This window comes from Peromyscus maniculatus, chromosome 15 (assembly GCF_049852395.1).
Source record: "Peromyscus maniculatus bairdii isolate BWxNUB_F1_BW_parent chromosome 15, HU_Pman_BW_mat_3.1, whole genome shotgun sequence".
NCBI classification, from domain to species: Eukaryota; Metazoa; Chordata; class Mammalia; order Rodentia; family Cricetidae; genus Peromyscus; species Peromyscus maniculatus.
In genome coordinates this window covers 80434731-80459362 of record NC_134866.1, presented here as the reverse complement: position 1 = coordinate 80459362, position 24632 = coordinate 80434731, and the positions used below count along the sequence as shown (strand labels likewise).

Genomic DNA, 24632 nt, shown 5'->3' with positions numbered 1-24632 from the left:
ACTACAGAGCCCTGGGTGTGACATCACTACAGAGACCTGGGTGTGACATCCACTACAGAGTCCTGGGTGTGACATCACTACAGAGACCTGGGTGTGACATCACTACAGAGACCTGGGTATGACACCACTACAGAGCCCTGGGTGTGACTCCACTACAGAGTCCTGGGTGTGACATCCACTACAGAGTCCTGGGTGTGACATTACTACAGAGTCTTGGGTGTGACTCCACTACAGAGTCCTGTGTGTGACATCACTACAGAGCCCTGGGTGTGACTTCACTACAGAGTCCTGGGTGTGACTCCACTACAGAGTCCTGGGTGTGACATCCACTACAGAGTCCTGGGTGTGACTCCACTACAGAGCCCTGTGTGTGACATCACTACAGAGCCCTGGGTGTGACATCACTACAGAGTCCTGGGTGTGACTCCACTACAGAGTCCTGGGTGTGACATCACTACAGAGTCCTGGGTGTGACTCCACTACAGAGTCCTGGGTGTGACTCCACTACAGAGTCCTGGGTGTGACATCCACTACAGAGACCTGGGTGTGACATCCACTACAGAGTCCTGGGTGTGACTCCACTACAGAGCCCTGTGTGTGACATCACTACAGAGCCCTGGGTGTGACTCCACTACACAGGTAAGGGAATCTGGTCCTAGAAAGTTGTCATGTTGACCCGAGCAAAACTTTACAAAAATAGATGTGAGTGGAGTGCTTTAAAAGGCCAGCTGAAATTTCAATGGGTCACGGAGGCAGTCTGAGAATGCCTTCTCCTACTGGCCAGTGAATGTGAGTTTAATAAGAGGCTATGTGCAGAAGAACTTGGGCCCTTTAAACTGCTGACTTTAGCAAATCCTCACCCCAAACCTCAGCTACTTTCTGTGGTCCCTGCTATCTGTCAGAGAGCTCAGGATGAGCAGAAACAGCAGGGACCTGAAGCAATGGTGTCTAGAGAATTGTAAAACCCCAAGAGAGCCATGCTGAGAGCCAGGGCGGGCTGAAGCCCTGGTGGCCCCCCAAAGGGAAATCCACCTACCAGGTGGAGAATTCACAGAGTTCTGACAACTTAGCTCACATCAGAGACCTCAATATGCCCAGCCCCTGGCTTTTGTTCCCACTTTTCTATAACTTTGTAAGACCAACCGACAAGAAAAAAAGAAATGCTAACGTTTTTTTTCTCTCCCCAGCTCTGGACAGACTTGTAAATAAACCCATCTCCATTTTCCAATACCCATCTCCTACTTTTCTTTTGGAATGGTGAGGAGTGGAGGACCTCACATCCAGTTTGTGCTAACAGATGGGCTTCAGATCTCACTATACACATTATAACTACAGTGCTGAAGCCACCCCACCCACTCTCAGTAAACGTTCAGGGTTTTCACAAGTCAGCTGCTTTTGTCTGTCCGTGTGTTTGTCTGCAGCGATGGAGATCAAGCCTAGGTCCATGTCAATGCCGGGCAAGGCCTCCACTGGTGACCCACAACCTTAGCCTCCTGCAAACAAGTTCTGACAGACACTTACAAATTTAAGATGTCCAAACTTACAAGAAAGCACACTTGTGACAATTAATTTGGGCTGTCATCTTGGCTGGGTTAATAAACATGGAGGATGTTAGTGAGGCGCACTTGCGGGTGTGTCTGTGACGGCATTTCCAGATAGTTTTCACCGAGGGAAGGCAGCCAATGTTGAATGTGTCCAGCCCCATTCCATGGGTTGACAGCAGACTGAACACAAAGTGGAAAGGAGAAAGGGAACCGGGAGGGAGGTTCATCGCTGTCTGTTTTCTGACCTGCCCAGATGTTAGCAGCTCTCACAAACACAGCTCTGAGATGCTCCTGCTACCATGGATTGTGATTGGCATTAATGGCCAACTTGACAGCAATAAGCATCACCAGAGAAATGGACCTATGAGCATGTCTGGGCCACTATGGGTGACATAACTCCCTAGGCTGGGTATCCTGGCCTGTAGAGGAGTAGAGAAGGCAAGTTGAGCACTATCATATAGAAATTCATTGTTTTCTTCGAGGCAGTATGGTCTGCGGAGCAGTGTGATAGGCTGTGTGGTGGTGTGAACAGGTATGGCCCCATACATTCATGTGTTTGAATGCATGGCCCATAGGGAGTGGCAGTATTCGGAAGTGTGGCCTTGTTGGAGTAGGTGTGGCCTTGTCGGAGGAAGTGTGTCACTGTGGAGGTGGGCTTTGAGGTCTCAGATGCTCAAGCCCTGCCCAGTGTGGGACACAGTTGCTTCTGCTGCCTGCAGATCACTATGGAGGACTCTCAGCTCCTTCTCCAGCACCATATCTGCAGTAGAACTTTTTTTTTTATCAGGACCACCAGCTCACAAATAATGACACTGAAACTTATTATTAATTATGATAGCTCAGCCTTAGTGCAGGCTTATTCTCAACTAGCTCTTATAACTTCAATGAACCCATTTATATTCATCTATGTTCTGCCACGTGGCGTTACCTCTCTTCCATCCCACACCTCCTGCTTCCTCTCTGTGTCTCACTGGCAACCCCACCTTTCTTCCTCTCCGAGTCCTCTCTGTCCCCAGAAGTACCGCCTAGCCTCTTTCTGCCTGGTTATTGGTCATTTAGCCCTTTATTAAACCAATCACAGTGACACATCGTCACACAGTGTAAAGGGATATTCTGCAACACGTATCTGCCCACGTGTCACCATGAAAATAATGGACTGAACCTCTGAAACTGTAAGCCAGCCCCCAATGAAATGTGTTCCTTCTTAAGAGCTGCTGCGGTCATGGTGTCTCTTCACAGCAAAAGAAACCCCAACTAAGACAGGCTGCTTGGAGTTCCAGCTGCCATTGCATCCCTGCTGTATTGGACTGTACTTTGGAGTCTCAGCTAAAATAAATCCTTTTCCATTAAGTGGTTTCATCACAGCAACAAGAATAGAAACTTAGACAAAGTCCATGCCCTGGAGTCATAAGGCAAAACAAATCTTTCTCCCCATGAATGGCATAAGCTGAGTATGTTTTATTAAAGGTGGGGGAAAGTGGCTAAGACAACAAGTAGGAAACAGGGGCAGCTGACACTCAGAAGTCACTCACTTCCTAAGCTTTGGGCAGTTCTGTCTGATGTGGGGAAACTAACATGACTGGCCACATGGTGGTACTCTTAACTGGGCATCTCTTCCCAGCTCTGAGTTCAGTGACATCACACAAGTCCTTGACACTGGTCATGGTTGGGAGGACACATGGCAGGTAAAAACAGCTCACGCTACAAGCCATGGTTTGTTTGAGTTCAGGGCAGGCTGTTAAGTGTTCATTAGAACGACACTGGTGTGTATGATCTTGAATAGAGAAGACTTTGCCTCCTCTACACGTAACACTTGACAACCCCACCACCCCAGAGGGACCACACTGTCATGCACATTGGCCGCCCAAGGCGACAGGACACACTCACTTTTGGAGCAGCTGGGTCCACTAGTCTCTGGCGATGTCGAGCTGAGTTGAAATGGCTCTTCGGAGGCTGCCCTTCCTGACAGTGAATGGAAGATGGGAAATGAACGAGAGGTGGGAAGGGGGAAAGTGAGCATGGGATGATGGGAGAATGGCCAGAAAAGGAGAGGGACAGTGTTTAACCGTACTGTACTTTGTTTAAGCTGAATATCCAATAAGCATGCACGTGTGCACACACATACACAACACACACACACACACACACACACACACACACACACACCATGTTCACCCCCACAAAACCCATGCAAGTCATTACGTTAAAAATAGCCAATATATACATTTGTGTAATAACGCCACAGGCCCAGCCCAGGATTCAGACATTTCACGGCAAAACTTTGTTATTCTCTTAGGTAATTATACTAAGGAAAACTGGAATACTATATTCCTGAACCCAAAGTCCACCTTCCTAAGAAAACAGCATTATAAAGCTTGCTTACAGTCAGACTTCATACCTAGTGGATATCACCTAAATGTCGTAGAGATCACAGTCTTCCAATCTGTCTGAGAAACATCTCTCTCCATCATCCCAGTAGATTCATCTTTTCTGACAGCCATCAAAAACTTCCCCTAAATGTGTACCATACATTACTGGTTTAAAGAGGGACTTACATTAAGTTTACTATGTACATTGAAGTGTGGTCTCTCTGTGAACCAACTCTGTTAATGGCCATTTAGAAAGAGAAAGAAAGAAAGGAAGTACAGATGGAACACACAGAAAGCTTAACACTTACCACCCCTCGTTATATAACAAACACACAAACAAACAACCCACGGTTCTATATTTAAAAGACAAAATTGGGAACAGAGATCCCCCAAAATGATATAGAGCCCACTTACATCTTTCAAAGCTGTACAATAAATAGTGAATAACAATTTAAAAAGGGAATGCTACCCACACATGAGGATCAACTCCAAAGATGGCAAGATGGAAAGAGAGAGATGGCTTCACAAATCCTCTGGGCTGGGAAGTGGCACCATGGTAAAGGTGCTTGCCTGCCATATGCTAAAACCCTCGGTTCAATCCCCAGTACTGCCAATCAAAAACAAAGAAAATAGCTCTGGGCTTCAAAGACCCAGTTTGTAGGACACAACAAACAGGCAGCAAAATGACTCTGAGATGAAAAATAATATTTACTCAACTCTATTTTAAAAAGAGAGATGGAGGAAGAGAAAGAAGCTGGGTGTACTGGCACAAGCCTTTAGTCCAGCACTCAGGAGGAAGAGGCAGGTAGAGCTCTGTGAGTTAAAGGCTAACCAGGTTTACACAGTGAGCCCCAGGCCAACCAGGACCACAGAGCAGGACTGTCTCAAAAATTTTTTCTTTAAAGGAAGGTTAAAGACCTATGGATGTGAAGATGTAATCGGTTGTGTAGCACTTACAATTCCTTTTTTTTTTTTTTTTTTTTTTTTGGTTTTTCAAGAATTCCTTTTTAAACGTTTTTTCCTTCTAGCAATAATTTCCTTCTATTACTTTGCAGGCATGCATCAGTCACACCCTCTTGAATTGCCAGCAATCCTTGCCATCATGTCCAAAGCATAGCACTTACCATTCAAAAAGGAGGCATACAGGTCAGGATTATTATTTTTGATTTCTAGAGCCTACCAAAATATATCCTTTCTTTATCCTTTTCTTAAAAAAAAAAAAAAAAAAAAAAGTGATGAACTAGTCTTGGACCCAGATGGCCCAGAATGCCTCCCAAAGCTTCCAAAGCAGAACTGATACTCACAAATACTCACCATTTGGCACAAGAAGCTAAAAATGGCTTCTCCTCGCAACAGTATTAGTACTGTTTTTAGAGAAAAAAAAGTTTGTTTGTTTTTTTTAAAAAGAATAGTAGATTATTTAGAATGATATTTAGCAGTTTATCAGAATGGAGTTTCAATGCTTTTTCTCTTCTCTCTCAACAGAAGACGTTATCAAATAAATAGTTGTTTGTACTAATACATCTAGAGAACCCCCACCCTGACTGACCTCCCCAAGGAGTGATTATAGCTGATTTAAGATTCCAATGCACAGTGTCTGGCTCCCTGACATCAGGGGGAAAAATTAATCTCAGCCTTAAATATACAATTACAGTCAATGTGCAAATTAACTAAATCCTGAGCCTGTAGTTTATTGCTCTTGTTCTGACTCTGAGGTGAAAATGTTATCTTTTTTTAATTAGCTAATTGTACCATGAACTCAGCAGGAGGCAGGCATTGATATTAAACCTGAGATCTGAATCCTTAAACTCCAGCTTGGTAGAAGCCTGGCGTAGGATGAGCGCACACATCCTTTGGGAGGTGAGGGTTTGTGGCTTCGCTCCTCCATTTATCATCAAGACAATGAATCTGTAACAACGGACAGCTTGCGATGAACAAATAGATGTATGAAATAATCAATGTAGTTACACAGAGATCTCAGTCATACATCTTAATGGAAGCCGAGGAAGAGCCTGCAGGATTAATGACATTTTAATGAATTGCATATAGAGTGAAAATAAAGGAGTCGTGAACTGCTCACAGCGAGTTTTCCTCCACATGCTTCTTAAACTTTACTGTTAATTTCCCATCAAGAGTCACACCGTGCTTTCTTTGGCGGTGGGGAGCTAAGGTGCCCCTAGGCTGCAGAGTTAGCCTGGTGATCTTGAGATCCCATAGGATCTGCAGACATTAGACCCTAGGATCTAGGTGGAAATCCTTGAGAAGGACTTTGTTCAACAGGAAGGGGTAGGGCCTACTTCTTCATTTTCAGGGGTGGGGTGGGCTTAAACAATGTACTGCCTAACTTACTTAGTCACGTAAACATGATAGTATCACTTCAGTTATGCATTAACACGCACGTGTGTGTGTGTGTGTGTGTGTGTGTGTGTGTGTGTGTGTGTATGTGTGTGTGTGTTGCTGAGGATGAAACTAAGGGTTGCACTATGTAAGCCAAGCATTTTATCACTAAACTACATCACCAGCCTGTATGCCACACATCGTTTTTTAAAAACAAATAAAGCTTAAACAGTTTCTCAGAAAATCAACTTCCTATATACTATGGCTTAAATACCAAGAAGTTTGGGAGTTGGAAACCTCATCCTTGAATTCATATACCCATGATTATTTCAGAGTGCAGCCCTCAGGAAGGACTTATGATCAGATGGAGTTATCTGGGCTGAGCCCCCATGACAGCACTGGCGACTTTATATAAGAGGAAGAGAGATCCCAGCTGGCGTGTTTGCCTGTCTCACCATGGATGGGTTCACCAAGCAATGGGACAGCAACAAAGACCTCAGAAGCTAAGGAGCAAAGGGCAGGGCCATGCTCTGACTTCCCAGCTTCCCGATGATGAGCAGACTAGATAGATAGATAGATAGATAGATAGATAGATAGATAGATAGATAGATAATAGACAGATGGATAGATGATAGACAAACAGATAGATAGATAGTAGATAGATAGATGATGGATAGATAATAGATAGATGATAGGCAGACAGACAGATGAATAGATGATAGGTGATAGGTAGACAGACAGACAGATAGGTAGGTAGATAGATAGATAGACAGATACATAGACAGACAAGCAAAACCTGTGTATTCTCTATAAATTATCTCATCTCAGCCATTTTCTTATAGCAATAGCAAACAAACGTATTTGCTTGAATGGTTTCCTCTATTCAAGAAAAACATTAAACTCTTTCACTCATGCCAAGACTAAAGGCAAAATCTGCGTCTTCATTTTTTCCCTCATTTGCCACATCCCAAGAACTGGCTTCTCCTCCTAAACAGCAGCCCTCAGAGTCCTGGTATCTGTCACTCCAGACTGAGACATCAATCTCCTGATACCATTTACCTCCTGCCTAATGACATCAACATCAGCAAAATAACAGATTGGACCTGGGTGGGTCCCACAGGGTTCCGAATTAAATGGCTTATTTACATATGCAAATCAAAGGTCTTCCCTGCAAAGAGCTGGGAAGGAGGGGGGCTTGGGGAGTAGAATGCTTCGCCATTAGTTTCAAGAAACAAGCACATTCCAAATTTGCTTAGGTAGGCTCAACCAAAATAATTCTGCTATGATAACCACTAGTAACAAAAGTAGCAATCCTCAATTATGTAAATAAACCATTAAAACGACAAAAGAAAGAGAGTTGGTATGTGCATAATGCAGAAATTTAATGAGACATATTTCACTTGATGGTAAATGCTCCCACCAAGCCTTCACCCATTCGATAAATTGTCTTAGAAATTATGAACATCCCTTAACACTACAGATCATACTTTTTAAAGAAATTATTGTTCCCTTGACATCGCAGGTCTGATAGCTTAGTACTTTAGCCTAATGTGCAACACATAAACATATTTACAAGAACGCTTTGTGGAAAATAATACATCAGGTGTAGAAAAATGGGTGCCTAGTGAATTTAGTTGCTTACAGCCAACTATTTATAAAAGTCTAATTCTTTAAATCACATGTAAGTTACTCTTGCTCAAAATAAGAGCCTCAAGGAAAATTTAAAATTAAGTGTACCTATAATTTCTGGTGTGAGTCTCATTTTTCAAAAAAAAAAAATCAAAAATCTATCCTTAAATATTTCCAGTCTCCAGATTTTAAAACAAGGAAGGGAGGGGGCAGAAAAACACATAATGGATCATAAATTGTTCAAGGACTCCTAGACCACTACTTAGAAGTCTATTCAAAGTAGTTTTCATTCTAAAACTAATCATGTGCATTCTCAGAGGGAGGTACACTTCTCCACCCACGTCGGAGATGGTCTTTGTCTGTCATAGAAACACTCTATCCCCAAACAAAGTTCTTATTAAACACTATGCTTAAGTACAACACAGCTTATTTCATAGACACCACTAAAGAGACTCTTGAACATCAGTAAAGCAATCTAGATAGGACCTCACAAAGTAAAAATACTCCATGAAAATAAATTGATTGATAAAACTCATAAGCCAGGGAGACTGAACAATTATTAAGCATATCAAACAGGGATCAGGAAGCCAGAACACGGAAGGAATGCGTCACTTAAAAGACAGAGCACGTTTTCTGTCGTGGCATCATAGTTTTCTAAGCCACATGGGACTTATCACATAATAATTTATTAAAACTCCTAACACATTAGTAATACTATGAAGAAGAGATCAATTCTTTCACATTCTTTCAAAGTCAAGTTTCCAAATTAGGTCAAGAGGCAAGACAAAAAACCAGGCCAAGGAAAAGGCTACACACATCACAAGAACATAGGACTGAGGCCATCTGGGGTCTTCCCACCACTATCCTCATTCTGTGGATTATGAATTAATTTTCCAGTGCAAGCGCTATTTTTCCTTGCCTACTCTTATTCTTTTTAAAACAAATGTGGGCCTCTATCAGCTAAATTGATGAAGTGATGGCCAGTTGAAATCAGCTTCCTGGGAGAATGCCTACTGAACACAGATGCCCTGGGTCAGTCCCCAGCATAAAAGCACAAAACCAAAGACCATAAAAACCCTCACAAAAGCAGTGGTTCATATGGTATTGTGAAACAGGGGTCACATTGGTTTATTTCAAAAAGAATCATTTTTCTGAAATAACACTATTTTCAAAATAAGAGTGTATGTAGAGGATTTAATAGCATAAGAAGTATAGGAACCTGGGGAAGGAAAAAAACAATAAATGACCAGAGACTTAGACATAACCTAAAGCATTATCAATAAACCATTTCTACCAACATTGTGCCCGGTGGTGGTAACATACTCCTTTAATCCCAGCACTGGAAGGCAGAAGCAATTGGATCTCTGAGTTCGAGGCCAGCCTGGTCTACAGAGTAAGTTCCAGGACGGCCAGGGCTACACAGAGAAACCTGTCTCAAAAAACAAAAACTAAACCAAAACCAAATTCACACACAAATAAACCAACATTCTAAACTGTGACAAGGAGCTTCATGGTAACATCTTGAAATCATGGCTTTGTTATACTAGTCACATTTAGCTCCTAATGCATATTAAGGATGTATAATAAGTACAAAATTAAAAACATCTGTGCACTGACTGGTGCATCCCCTGTGTGCTAAATAAAGTCACTTTAATAGTATCTATTGAAATCGGTTCACTGTACTTTGTGTTTATTAAATATATTAGTTACTTTTCTTATTCTGTGACAAAGTATCTGGGAGAAAAAAACAATTTAAGGAAGAAATGGTTTATAGCTAGCTCAGAGTTGGCCAGTACAAGCCACCAAAGGCGTGGTGGCAGGAATGTGAGGCAGCTGGTCTCATCACATTCATAGTGAATAATGAATGTTGGAGGTCACCTTGAATTCTCCTACTTCTTTAGTGCAGGATCCCAGCCCACATTTAAAGGGCAGGTTTTCCCACCTTGTCTTGAAAATTACATACTTTGTCCTGGCCATCTTGGCCCTATGTGTTGTTCCCAGGGCTCTCCCGCTGCTTCTAGCTCAGGATTTGTATAGGGTGGTACTCACTGGAAAAGTCTCCCCTTCCGTGTTTTGTTTAAGTCAGGGAGACTCGTATGTACAGCTCCTAAAAGAAGAGCAGCCCATCTTTCCTGCTCTCTTTACTTCGTAACATACACGACACAATATAGTAGCAGTTCTCCACCCCTGGGTCACACCCCCTTTGAGGGTCAAATGACTCTTTCACAGGGGTCTCCTAAGACCAGCAGAAGACACAGATATTTACACTACAATTCAAAACCGTAGCAAAATTACAGTTATGAAGTAGCAACAAAAATAATTTTATGGTTGGGTGTCACCACAACATGAGGAAGGGTATTAAAGGGTCGTAGCTTTAGGAAGATTGGGAAGCCCTGCAATATAGTCAGTCAGTGTCTGTCTGTCTGTCTGTCTGTCTGTCTGTCTGTCTGTCTGTCTCTCTCTCTCTCTCTCTCTCTGCATCACAAGACCAGAATGTATGTCCCATTTCTTCTCTACCTGGTCCAGTTGATGCCCATAAATACTTTTTAAATCAGTGAGTGAAGCAAAATTTTATATATACAGTACAGAGTTACATGCTATGAACTAACCCATACTCAGGGTTCCAGTCAGGATTTTGCAGGATATAGAAGGCACTGTTGGGTTGGGGGTGGGGGTGGGGTGGTCTGAACAACAGTTTACAAAGTGCTTACACAGGAATACTGAGAACCTGTCTGCTCTTAGGCGTGAGGGGGAAAAAAAAAAGAGAGACAGCGTCGCTTCCAAACCTGAAGCAAAGAGCCAGGAAGGAGGGATTTTTGTAGGGCAGCATTCAGTTGGTCTGTGTCAGAGCCTCAAGGAGGGAAAGGGACAATGACTTCCTCTCTTTTCTTCCCTCCAGGCTCCTGCTGGCATCTCCATACCGGGCCAAACCCAACCAGGCGCCAAAGGCCAGGATGAGGACGCCTTAGTAGACAGTCGCTGAGGTAGGAAGAGAGAAGAGACAGGAAGAGACGGAAGGATGAGAAATGGGGGAAATGGGGAGTGAAACTGGCTCAGAGGAGGGAGAGAAGAGAAAAGGGACGGTGGAGCGGGAGCCAGAGGGAAGACAGGGGCGTCCTGCATCTCTGAGTCACAGTTGGCACCAACACAGGCTCGGCTGCTTCCCCCCTCTGCCCGGTCACTGCTTCTTAACCCTCAGAGCTGGCTTCGAGTTCAAACTGTCCTGCTGTCTCAGAAAAGCTGTAGACTGTGCATCTGCTGAGAGGAGAGGGAAACAATTTGAGTAGAAGAGCCACCTAGTGCTTTCTTCTCCCATGGCTTTCACGTTCCAAAAAAAAAATGCTGAGGATGCAAACTAGAGATTATGCATGAAGCCCACATCTAATCACGGGATTTCTCTTTTGTCAAGGTTTCACGATAACGTGATTCTCATAGGGTCTGCAGTCTCGAGCCCAAAGAAAACCCCGGGATTGGATTCCTGATGAAACCCTTACTTTGAATGCAAAGTTGCTTCGCAGTGCTGCCGTACTTCAATTTGCCTTTTCAAGTTATTCCACGTTAAGAAAAGAGAAAAGCCACGGAATCCACTCATGTCTGAGGAAGCCAGGAGCCCTGGTCTCCTCTGAAGGAGAAGAAGAGCAAGCCCACTGTCAACAGTTTCGCCTGACCACCAGCTGGTGATGGAGAGTCTCCCTGGCCATTCGACCTGGGCTGCACATCCAGGCTTGAGGATGAGGAGGTCTGGAATTCCAAGACCTCGTCTAAAAGCCAGCACAATCATGCAAAGTTTCTAAATGAGCAAATTCAATTATTGAGTTCACGTCATAGTTCAATTTTCTTACCAGCTTCAAAATACGTGTGTTTGGGGATTCGTGGTATTGACGACCATTTAGAAAATATTACTGCTTACAGTTAGTTGTCCATAGAGAAGCATGGCTTGCACCACATTCTACCCATCAGTCAATGATCCTCTGTTAGAGCATTTCGGAACATTATATATTGATTCAAATTAATGAATCTGATGTCAAAGGCCGGTTAACATATTTTACCATAGACAATAAGTTTATGGATGTAATTACTGACTGGGGCTCCACAACCAGCACAATTACACTGCAGCACATATGTCAACCCACTTAAGTCACTTCAATTTAGGAAGAAAAAAAAAATCTAATGAAATCACATGCCACACATTTTTAATGAGAAAAATTACAAGATACCCAAATTAAAAGAACCAATCTTCCACAGGGAAATCTGGGGGGAAAATGTTTTAGGTAAACCAATTTTCTGAAGGCAAAATAAAAATTTCAACACCGCTCTGAGTTGTACCCAAAGCAAATTACTGCCAGCAAGCAATAAGGCTCTGATAATGAGACCTGATTAGGGTTGAAATTAAGCAGGAGATACAGCAGACTCTTCAGGGCTGTTTTGATGGAGTTCATCAGTTTAGCAGGCATGAGGTGAATGACCAGGGTCCCAGGGAAGAGTAGCAGCCCAGCCTGGCAGACTAGAAGATGCTGCTGTTTAAATGGCCTCCCATCTGGCAGGTGCTCATCACATGGGTTTATTTATAAAAGAGATTGCCCACCCCCACACTCCCACACCCCCACACCCCCACCACGCATACACCCATCAGAATTACAGCACTGAGTACCTGACATACTGATGCTGAGGTATAACGTCCTGGCCATCAGATCCTCTACCATGAGTGTGAGCAGTGTTTGCACTTACACGGGGTACATGAAGTGTCAATCTGCCTCTCCCACTTACAAACAAGGCCCCAGTATTTAGAAGATGCAAACATCACACACTTTAAACAAATACAAAGAGAATTAGACTCAGGTTCAGATCACACTGTTATCATTTCATTCTTTAGTCTTTAGAATGGGAAAAAAAAAGTATTTCAGCTTCCTTGAAAGAGTTCTTTAGGAGCAGACTCAGTACATGCGGGAGGTACCAAGGCAGAGTCGAGAATGTCTGGGAGATCCATGGTGAGTTCCATACTGACTGTGTGTGCCTAGCAGAGTCCCAGTTTCTCTATGTGTAAACTGGGGCTAGGACAGCTACCTCTAAAGGGTTATGAGGCAGAAATACAACACGCATCCTGTTCAGCACATACCTGGCTTGACTCAACCTGTGGCTCGTGCTGGTTGTTAGTGGTATAGAGGCAGCGAGCAGTCGATAACTTCTGATTTATGTTACTCTCACACTGGATCAGTTCACTTCCCTTTATAAATGCCACATAACTGTTCTATGAAGTTTTGAACACTTCCTACATTACTATATAAACAGCAGCAGATCCTACACGGGGCTTCAGTTCCAGGCCTTGTGGGGACCACCAACATCTCAGATGCCCTGTCTTCACCTAAGGAACCACTTAAGGCAGAAGCATTCAACAAGTATTCCCCATCACTCACTGCAGAAAAAAACTAGGCCGGCCTTTGCAAACAGATGAGCAGACTGCAGGAAGCAGATGGCCCAGAGCTACCTGCGAACACCTGACAGAAAGCAAGGTGTTCTGTTCTCTTCCAGCCTTGTATCCTGGCCACAGCGTGAAAGACCACAGCATCTTTCTCAGGCTGCCAGAGCCTTCCCACTCTGATTGTCCCAGACACCCCCCGGCCTGCAGAATAGGAAGGAAACATGCTATACAACCACGAACACAACCTTGTTGTTCTTTTTAGAAGTCAGAGGGTGGGAGGCGGTAGGAGGGAAACGCGGCCGCCTGGGAATCAAGTGAGGGCAGATGACAGAGAGAGAGGCACAGGAAGTGTTTGGAAAGAAAAACAAGAAAGGCTGCTGACGAACAAGACTCCAGCTAAAAAGGAAAAGGTGGTCCTTGCCAAGAAAAACGTGCTAATCTTATGCAGCTGAATGAGATATTTAAAGAAACATTGTAGGACTTTTGTCTTTAACTCCTTAATTCTTAATCCCGAAGGCACACTTAATCCTGAAACATCCCTAGAGCAATAAAATGTAACCCACGACTCAGTGCTCTGAGCATCACTTGGCTCAACGCGAACCTCGTATTTAGGGAACAGTCAAAAAAGATCAGGATGATGTATTTTGTTGCTTCAGTCAAATTGCAAGTTCCTTGAGAGAAAGTAAAGGTTCTTGCAGATATGTGAACACACATACACATACACCTAGGAACTAACACACACACAAACACACATATACAAAGGAACACAGACACACACGAATACACAAACACACACACATATATAAGGAACACAGACACACACATAGGAACACACAGACACACACAAACACATACAAAGGAACACACACACACAAATACACACAAACACATAGGAACATAGACACACAAACACAGACATCCACACACACACACATACACAGAAACAGACACACAAACAGACAACACATATGCACCATTACCATGTGCTAGGATCGGAAGTACCATCTACATATTAACTAATATTTGTAACAACCCTATGACATGGGCACTATTGTTAAGCTCATTTCAGAGGAAAAAATAACACATGCATGAAGAGATTTTCAAATGGGAAGAGTACCAGGAGGTTGAGGGAGCTGGGAGACAAGGAAGGAACAAAAAGGAACTCACTCATGAAAAACAGACTGGGAAGCTGGGGGAACCCAAACCGGCCCTCCACATTTGTGGGAATGCAGCATGGCACAGAGGCAGGACATCATACGTGAAGAATAGACATGTTTAGCCGGGGAATGATACAGCAAGAAATTCACTTCGATCCTGGAAAGATAATTTTGATTCACATTTCTTAACATGTTCCACTACCAAAAAAAAAAAATCAGATAAATAAAAACGAATTTCCAAACAAAATCTTGAGTTGGGTATACAGCTTAATGGTACTACAGGTGCTTAGCAGACACAAGGTCCTAGGGTGAATCCCCAACACGAAATAAAATGTATATAGGCCAAGGTGAACAACAAAATAATTTCATGCCTAGTACAAGAGTGAAAATGAAGGAGAATCGAAATACCGTAGACTAGCAACTCTAAAAGAAAACTGTGATTTGCTGGCAGAATACACTGGCTCAGGAACTTTGCTAAGTTTATTGGCCATATTGATTAGGGTGGAAAATGTATATGCCAGGGCCAGAAGTGGTGGTAAAGGACTTCCATGCCAGTACTCGGGAGGCACTGTTAGGTGGATCTCTGAGTCCAAGGCCAGCCTGGTCTTCATGGCCAGTCAAGGTTACACAGCAAGACTGTTCAGAAACAAAAGAAAGCAAACAAAACCAACCAAACAAAACGTACAAGCCAGAGAATTCAGTAACCTTGCTTCTTGGCCCATATCCTGGCCATACTCCCTGTGTCTTGCTATATTTTGACCCATCTCCCATAAGCCCCAGCTGGAGCCACTGTTTGGGGAGACTGTAGAGTCTCTAGGTAGGGCTTGGCTTCAGGAAGTGGGTCAGTGGGGAGCAGGCTTTAGGAGTCACAGCCTGGCCCACTTTGGGCTCAAGCTTTCTACTTCCTGTGGTCACTTGCTCCTTCCACCATGGAACAAGCTCCTCCAGTCTCCATGCTTTTCCAACCATAATGGACTACCAGGCATGTCCAACCCTTCGATACCACAACACTACTCTGTCATCCACAAAGCCCATGGATGGAACCGTGTAACTGAATTACTACTACCCCCTCCCCACAAGACATCACAACAAAACCTCACCAGGTTTTAGGTAAGTTTTAGATTTCGTGCTGAACTACCTTCATAGAAATCCAAATGGGCCACAGGCTAGATGCTCCTGGGCCTCTACCTTCTAAGCTATATGCCAAAAGAAACCTTTCCTTCTGCAGGCTGGTCCTGTTAGACATTCTGTTATCAAGACTTGAAAGATGGACAGCAAGAAGCCCCCCTCAGGAATTCCCTCTGAAGCAATACTTGCAATGGTCAGCAACAAATAAGGAACCCAAGAAACACTTGACAGTTTTTGTTGTGAGAAAGGGTAAGAAGAAATCAGGGTATATTCATATGAAGGAAAACAAAGCAGTACTTAAAAATGAATGTACTAGGTCTATATGAACATGAATATATACACATATATGCACACATATGTGTAGATCTGTATATGTACACATATGTGAACAAGCTGCACAATATGTGTGAAAAAAAATCAGACTACAGACGAGACATATACATACAGATCAAATGATGTACACAACGGTGGTTGGTTCTCAACAGAAGGGCAGAGAAAAGAATAAAATACAGGGGCAGGTTCTCGGTCATCTTCATCCCTGTTGTGTGCATCTAACTGCATTCATGTAAAATGCCAGCCAAAGAAAAACGACCAACTATCAACATTCCTTACATTTAGGTATCAGTTGTAGACGTCGTTGTTACGTCATTCTCAAGTTGCCAGCCTTTTGTGAACTTTTCAAAAATTGTTTTATAAGGCCACCTTTGTAACTAGTCAGGTAACTCGGGGCAGCTATAACTCTTTTATCTAGGTCGATATTTTAAACAGGACATTCCAGGTTAATAAACAGCACGATCAAAAGATTGCCTCACCGTAACACACTGGAGCTGTCTTTGTGCAAACGCACAGCATTTGACTCCAGTCAGATAACAACAAAATCAGAATCAAAATCAGGAAGGCCATCAGTCAGCCTGTTTCTTCCTGATCCAGACAACACACGGGCTCTCTAATCTTTTCCTCCAAACAGTACTGACATTGACTGGCATGTGTGAGGGCAATTAATAATTCCTCCAAGCCGAGATCCATATCTCACTTTTCTTCTTGTTCAAGTGCAAATAGTAAAATAAAACAACAGAAAACTTCCGGGCACTCCTATGTAAAGGAGTTGTTTCCACTCTAGGTCTTCTATGTACCTCCCTCTCCCATGCTATCACAGACGATGGTTCTACCTGAGACTCAGCCTTCTTGTCCCTCCCTGAACCTGCAATAGACAGCAGGCAGCCTCCATGTCATCCTGGGGTCTCCCTTTTGCCTCCCTGAGATGTGTGGGCCTCAACAGAGACCCAGATTAACCTGGTCTGCTGGAGGTTCTCCAAAATCATGGGAGCCTGCTAGGCCCACAGTGAGACGCGTATTCCTATGGGACAGCCATCAAGCGGGGTACAGGAGCCAGAGGTGGGATTAACATTTCAGCTTTCTGAGAAGTCTTTTGATGGACCATCTGGGAAGGTTCCTTCAATGTTTCAGGAGGCCCTAGAGCAAAGGCATCCGTCACTGTTCACAGTAGTGACCTTATATTGTCTCCTTCATCCTCCTCTTCTTCCTTGTCTCTCTCCCTGAACCTACTATGTGGGAACCCCTCCATAACACAGACCCTCAAATCCTCAACTCAGATCTGCTTTCAGAATTCTATTGAGGAGAATGAATTTCACCTAGTTTAGGTCTCAAAGTTACCTTTTTTTAATTCATCAAATTAAAATTTCTCTACATATTTCATTACCAAAGAGCAAGTGGACTTTAGACATAAAAAATGAAGAAAACACAATCTGGCATGTGCAACTTGGACAGATAAACACAGAGAGTCAAGTCTGACCTTACAGCCCAAGAAGTCACACACACACACACACACACACACACACACACACACACACACACACTCACATGTGCATGTACACACAAACAAACACACACATCCATGCAAACACAAACATGCACACACACAGATTCTGTGGTGCCAGCTAGTACCAGCACATGCAGATGAAACAGAAATGCCATGAGGGAGAGACAATGGCTTCTGCCTGTGGAGATCTCCCAGGTTGTAAGCTGTTTGATTCCAGTGCCACTGTGGTAGAAGCCTGTTCAAAAACCTGGTATCGACCTCTTTTGTAAACCTCTCCTTGAGTGTGGGATTTAGTGATTCACTTCTGTAGTGGTTTGGATAAAAATGGCCCCCACAGACTCATAGGGAGTGGCATTATTGGAGGTAAGGCCTTGTTGGAGGAAGTGTGTCACAGGGGGTGGGCTTGGAGGTCTCAGATGATCAAGCCAGGCCCAGTGTCCCCCCTCTTCCTGTTGCCACTTTCCACATGTAGAACTCTCAGCTACCGCTCCAGCGCCATCCATGCCTGCCTGCATGCCACCATGCTTCCCATTGGCTGTGATGATAATGGACTAAACCTCTGAACTGTAAGCAAGCCCAGTTAAATGCTTTCCTTTATAAGAGTTTCCATGGTCATCGTGTCGCTTCACAGCAATAGAAATCCTGACTAAGACAACTTCTAAGAATCGAAACTGACGAGGTGTCCTGTCTGGGGTTAGTTTAGAAAAGCCTGGGACCCTTGTACCACTGGTTCTCTCACAAAGTTGTCTTACATGAACCTCTTTTGGGAGAAGCCAGTAATATAAGAAGTAGGAGGCTGTTAGTCAACCCCTTGACTGGAACTGAGGTCCTTAGTCCAGCAACAGCACTCAAAGGTGCTTGCTTGAACTGGGTCTTCCATCTAGCCAGGATGATGGCATCCCCAGCCAGTATCTCATGTTAGCTAGATGAGAGGCTCTGGGCTACACCACTTAGCTCAAAAAAAAAAAAAAATCAACAACAATATGAATAGAGACTATATGGAGTGTGTCAGAAGTCTGGTCTTGTTCTATCATGCTCTTACCTAAAACACACAAACACACACACACACACACACACAAACCAAAAAAAAAAACCACCTTAAAAAAAAAGGCACAGTTGGGCTGAAGAGCGGGTTCAGTGGTTCAAAGCACTTGCTGCTCTTGCAGAGGACCTGGTCCTTTTCCAGCATGCCTGAAAAGCAGCTTACACCTGTTTGTAACTTGTTCCAAAGCATCGATGTCAATGCCAATGCCCTCTGCTGGTCTTCACAGGCACCTCCACACCCATGGAACACACACATACACATAAAAGAAAAAAAAATAAAATAGACTGGGTATAGAGGTGCACAAACCTTTAATTCCAGCACTCGGGAGGCGGAGGCAGGTGGATCTCTGGGTTTGAGGCCAGCCTGGTCTACAGAGTGAGTTCTAGGATAGCCAGAAGTACATAGTAAGACCTGTCTCAAAAAACGAACAAACAAGTAATAAATAATAAATAAAATATGCATGGTTCTAGCTTTTGTGGAAAATGTAAGTTTGGTAGCAAACACATTTACATAACTTCACAGTAATTTTTAAATTATGACTAATTATAGATGCTTAATTTATACTGACCCTGTAAGTAATTATTAAAAGTACAATTAAAATCACTTTACTGATACACACACTTTATGCTCAATGTAAGATATTTTAAGGTTTATTCCATCTGCTCAGGACACAAGTGTATATTTAGAAAAGAATTCTGATTTTCTTCTCCACGAAATGTCTCACAGGAATCAGGCCTTTCCTTTTATTCATTCAGTGAACTATTCCCACAGGCAGAAAATGCATGCAGCAGTGAACTGGAGGACGTCATCTCCAAACATTCTGTCATAGTTTCCAAATCATCTACATGGAAGTTTACATTTTCCTCTGTCCAAACTCGATAAGATCTAGGACAAGCACCTAGATGTGGCTGAGTGAGATTACTTCTGCCCTTTGTGGTGTCCCCAGGGTACAGAGTAGGAAGGACACACTGTGGACAGGAGAGAGCTCTTTTCTCTTCTTCAGCAAATACTCTTTGGTTCTTACCCATTTTATTTTGAAAACTTTACTATATAAAAATTCCAAAAGAAAAAAAATTCCACGACAAAATGAGCCATATTCAAACACCAGTCAATTTTAAAATATCCTACAGCACCATCAGTAGCCTTTGGACAATGCAGAGAACCATGGCCATTTTGATGGGGGAAGAAAAAAGACAAAAGCTGAGCAAGGAAGGAAGGGGCAGATCTGAGAAGAGTTTGGGGTGGTGTTGAATGTGATGAAAGTTCACTGTACCAAATTCTCAAAGAATTAAAAAAAAATAACCATGGCCATTTAAAATAAATGAACAAAGACAGGTAAGGAGTAATGAGAAACAGCTCTTCAGTGAGGAATTTAAACATCACACACACACCACCACACACCACACACACACACACACACACACACACCCACACACACACACACACCACACATACCATTAAGACTAGAATAGGTAAGTGTAACCAAGGCATATGATATATATGCTACAAGCTCGGCAAGCAGGCTCTCTGAAAATCCCTCTCTCTTAGTCTTCCCCTAGAAAAATCCACTTTAACTAACATGCCATGAGCAAAAGGGCACACGCATAGGAAGCAACACCTTGACTCTCTCACTCGTGACACAAAGCCACAAATCCGGGAATACAGACACCAAAATGAGTGGAGTGCTGAATCATAAAAAGCCTTGAGAGTAATCTTTACATTACCTATTTATTTGTCTGTTTACTTATTTGTGAAGTTGTACTTCACTTCCCAGGCTGGCCTTGAATGCTTCTGCTCTACCCTTGTGAGAACTGAGGATACATGTGCACACCACTGCATTGAGCCTAACCTGCTTAACCTTTAACCTCTCGGTCTCATGTCAAGTTTCAAGCAAAGGACTCCAGCCGCTCTTAAAATAGCACAACATCTGCATTGTCACTATGTAGAGTTACATTCTTCCAACTCATCTCACATCTTCTGCATGCCCCCTATCTTCACTCATGAAAAATACAGATAATGAGAACTCTCCTTAGAGAGGAAAGTGTTTATACTTTATTGGGGTGCCCTTTGAAGTGACTGACAGAGATCGCTGCAGATTTTCTTCTCAATATACACACTGAGCTTTCAGTTTGTACTGCAGTTATAACTTCTATGTATAAGACCTATTTTTGTTTCTGATATGGAGGGGGCAGATCTAGTTCAAAACATAATCTACATGGATCTTAGTTGTATGAAATAAATGTCTTTCATATCAACCCCTCTCTCAGAATCACTGGGACCAGACCTGGGTATGAGCAGTAAGGACAACCATAACACACTAACAGGTATGTATTCAAACAGCTGTAACCCATGATGCCCAGGGAATTTGCTGTCTCTGATTCTCAGCTCTCCATTCTTGAAAACGGGATTAATAATGTCTAACAAGATCATTTTGAATGTTAGGGCCAATGCACACAGTTCCTAGCAAAGATCCTAATATTTCAAAGCCGTCCATCAATATATAAAGCTATTGTCTATTTTCAAAATACTTTATCACCCTTATCCCAATACTATAACTCAAGGGAAATTACTATTCATTAAAAATACCAGGGAGTTAGCTTCCTTGGGTTATAGAAGAAGATTCCAACTAAACAAACTTCCAGAGCCTTTCTGGCTCTAAAATAAATACCACAATGAAACCAGTCACCACTTAGCAAGTCTGAGAGCAGTCAGGAGGAAGGGTATAGATAGAAACTGCTCTCAAAAAGAATTACTCCACAATTAGCTCCTGCTCATCTTCAGAAGCAAAACTGCACCCAGGAAACACTGCTACAAATGGGAGACTCAACGAAGAAACCACATACACTGTAATAACCCAGTGATATGTAACCGCTATTAAAACGAAAACCGCTTTAGATATGTAGCACAGGTTTTTAAAACATTAAGGAAATGGTAACTCTGAAGAGTCATTTCCTAAGGAATGAAAAAGACAATAAGCAGCAACAGTAGCTCACACAAATTAAACTGTCCTGTAAGAGCAATGGCCAGCGTGCAAAGAATGCATCCGAGGCTACTTGCATCCTCGTGGCTCTTGCTATGGGTGTTAAATTTTCCGTAACAAAAACTGGTAACTAACAGGTTGACTCAAATTGCCTGGTGGCCTCATCAATTAGAAGGCCGCTCCTGCCCACTTTCCTATTAAACCTCCTTAAGGAGTGGCCATACTGTGTCTTTGCTTGAAGGACATAAATATCAGAGGGGTAGGTAGATAGATATAGATAGTTACATACATACATACATACATAGCCAGGCAGAAAGACAGACAGGATTGGATAATAGTTCTTACACACAAAAACTCAATACCAAGTTGAAATAGTGTGCTAAAGTTCCATTTGTTTGTGGGATGATGTAAAGCTGCCTTAAACATGAAGAATGAGATTACCATTTATGGGGAATGGCAGTGTCCATGTACCAATGCAATAAACACTGAGCATCAGCATCAGTGGAAAACCCCATTCTCTGCTCCAAAAGATCACTCCCACTCATGTACAATTGCTTTTTTTTTTAAACCTTAAAGTTGCTTCAACATTTAAAAAAAAATTAAGAGAGCTAAGGTACAAATGTTTAGTTTGCATAGACCCTCAGCTAAATCCCAGGACCCCACAAAATTGCTGACAAGAATTGCAAACACAATGACACACACATAGACAGACAGACAGACAGACACACACACACACACACACACACACACACACACACACACTGTTTTATTATGGCGTGAGTTTTCCAGATAGAAATGGAATCTGAATGCCTTCAGGCAGAGTATAAGCTCTCCAGTTTGCCCACAAACCCTATCCCCTTCTGCTTTACCCCCATGTCTGTTTTAGGCCTAGTCCTGGGGGTATTTTGGGTTACCATCAGTCTCTATAATATAAAGTGGAACAGTTTAGAAATACAGATGAATTCAAATTCTAGAAAATGAATAGAAGCAATAACTTGGGACAGGCTTCTAGAATTTGTGTGAGAGCCCATAGAGGCTCTCTAGTGAGACTTGACTTGGGGTCGAGAATCTGGGTTTGCTTTACCCAGCAGGGCTGCATAATGAGATGATTTGGCCACAAGCCTGGTTATCAGGTGTTCTGAAGGGTCTACACTTGGCTATACATTATGCTTTGATCTGAAAGGGGGAGGCCTTTTGCTTTGCCCTAGGCATTGTATAAAAAGCCCTTTGGACTAAACCTTGGGGGTGACTAGGTATTGACCCAGGGCCCTCCCGAAGCTATCCTGTGTCTGTCTTTCTTATCATCTCCGCCTATATTTCTATCTAATACTTCTTCATTCCTCTCTCCTCCCCCCAAGAACCCTTTGACAAGTCGGAGCTGGACTCATGACAAGTTTGCTAAATATGAAAACTCAGGATATGAATGAACTTTCTGAAACAGGATAATGTCTGTTAAGGACTAGTCTCCTTTTCAAAACGTAATCACAACCAGGCAACATGGCTCATGCTTGTCAACACAGCCCCTGGGAAGCTGAGACAGGAGTATTGCCACGAGTCTGAGACCAGCCTGGGCTACACAGTGGGAATTCCAGGCCAACCAGAACTACAGACCAAGGTCCTGCCTCAAAACAAATACGATCAAATAAAAAAGTAATTTCTTAGTGTGACCATAAAGGACAAGGACCAGCCCTGCGCAGGAAGCCCAGGTAGCCAGCTGCAGGACCACACAAGGAACCTGAATGACAGCATCAGTCCTGGCCTTCACTATCTCCACAACCTGGGCTCCATCACACCACTTCTCTGAAAGTCAGTATTCTTCGCCAAAAGACGAAGTAATTAAACTAGACTGAGATTTGCTCTGAGCCTTAAAATTCTATGATTCTCTAACTCCTCTGGTGAGGAAAAATACTTTTTTCCCTTCTGTATGTGGATTTTTGTTGGTTTTTATAGTAAAGATCGTAAACTGCACCCTGGAAGGACAACAGAAGCAATGGAAGACAGATGCGGCAAATTCTTCAGCTGGGATTCTTTAGGGAGCCAGGATGTGCTGAGACAAGACTCCAGAATTTATCATCTTTATTCTGGCTGATGTAACCACCACAAACGATTGCCTCATGCCTGTGAGGTAATGTACTTGGCCAAGGACCCCATTACCCTGTGAGCAGTCCTTGAGACTCTCCTCTGTTTCATACACACCTTTTATCAAATTAAAATTCTTCTGGAACTTTCTGCACTGGTTATAAAATAACCTATGATATAGTATCACAACAGAATGGCCCAACAACACAGAGAGAATATAGATCCCCTCAAATCCTAGCCCTTGGAAATAACGAACATTATCTGATCATTTCTCACACACTGTGGTCACACTACAGGAAAGGCCAGTTTTCTCATCTCCAGAAGCAGACAGGCAGAAGGGAGAAAGGGAGACTAAGACGTTACAATAGAATCTGATGAGGACAGGCAAGGGGCTGGACCATCAGGGAGAGCGCTGCCCCCAGCTTGGGGTGAGGGTGTCAGATGGGGCAGTGTTCCTTTGGGCAAAATGCACTCTGGGAGTGAATTCTGGGAGAAAAAGGACAGGTGTGGGGGGGAGATAAAGAATTGAGATATAGAAAAGGGAGATGAGACAGCAGGGAGGGGCTAATGCAAGAGAGAGAGAGAAAAGTAAGAGCACAGAGATGAGGGCAGAAAAGAGGGAAGAGAAAGAGAGGAGAAAGGAGAGAGGATGGCTGAGGAGGGAGAAGGAGGCTGTCCCAGGAGGAGAGCAGAGATGTTCCTGGGCACAGTGTTGATAGATTCAGGTTATTGCCAGTCCCTTCTTCTCCTGCCAGGATACAAAGCAGAAGGAAACAAAGTGTGTGAAACTAGGCAGAAGCCTCAGACCTCCACCAGCTCTGCAACACCCATCTCAGATTCGGCCTCTAGGTCATTGAGCCTATTCAGCTGGTGATGCCCTCGTCATAAATCAAAGATGCCCCCAAAGAACCGAGAAAGCCTATAACAAGGGCACCCTCAATTAACCATCATTGGGATTATGCATGTAATTAGTTCTTACTGAGCCCGGCAAGGCTCTTAATGTTAAGTTCCATCTCATCCGTGAGGGCATGAGAACAGGACGCTGCTGGGCATGCCTCATGAAAAGCAAGTCCTGCGCATTGGACACTCACAGAGGCACAGTGGC

General features: G+C 43.2%; 1 protein-coding gene across 5 annotated transcripts in view; it reads right to left on the bottom strand.

Moving 5' to 3' along the window:
• Mast4 (microtubule associated serine/threonine kinase family member 4) overlaps positions 1–24632 on the bottom strand; it is a 594548-nt gene that overhangs the window by 312944 nt on the left and 256972 nt on the right. For 2 of the 5 annotated variants that reach the window (XM_042261716.2, XM_076552168.1), the window contains one exon: positions 3432–3506. The exons of the other annotated variants lie outside the window; for them this stretch is intronic. In XM_042261716.2, coding sequence (XP_042117650.1) covers positions 3432–3506 — 75 coding nt within the window. The remainder of the gene's footprint in view (positions 1–3431; positions 3507–24632) is intronic. 5 annotated transcript variants of the gene reach the window in all.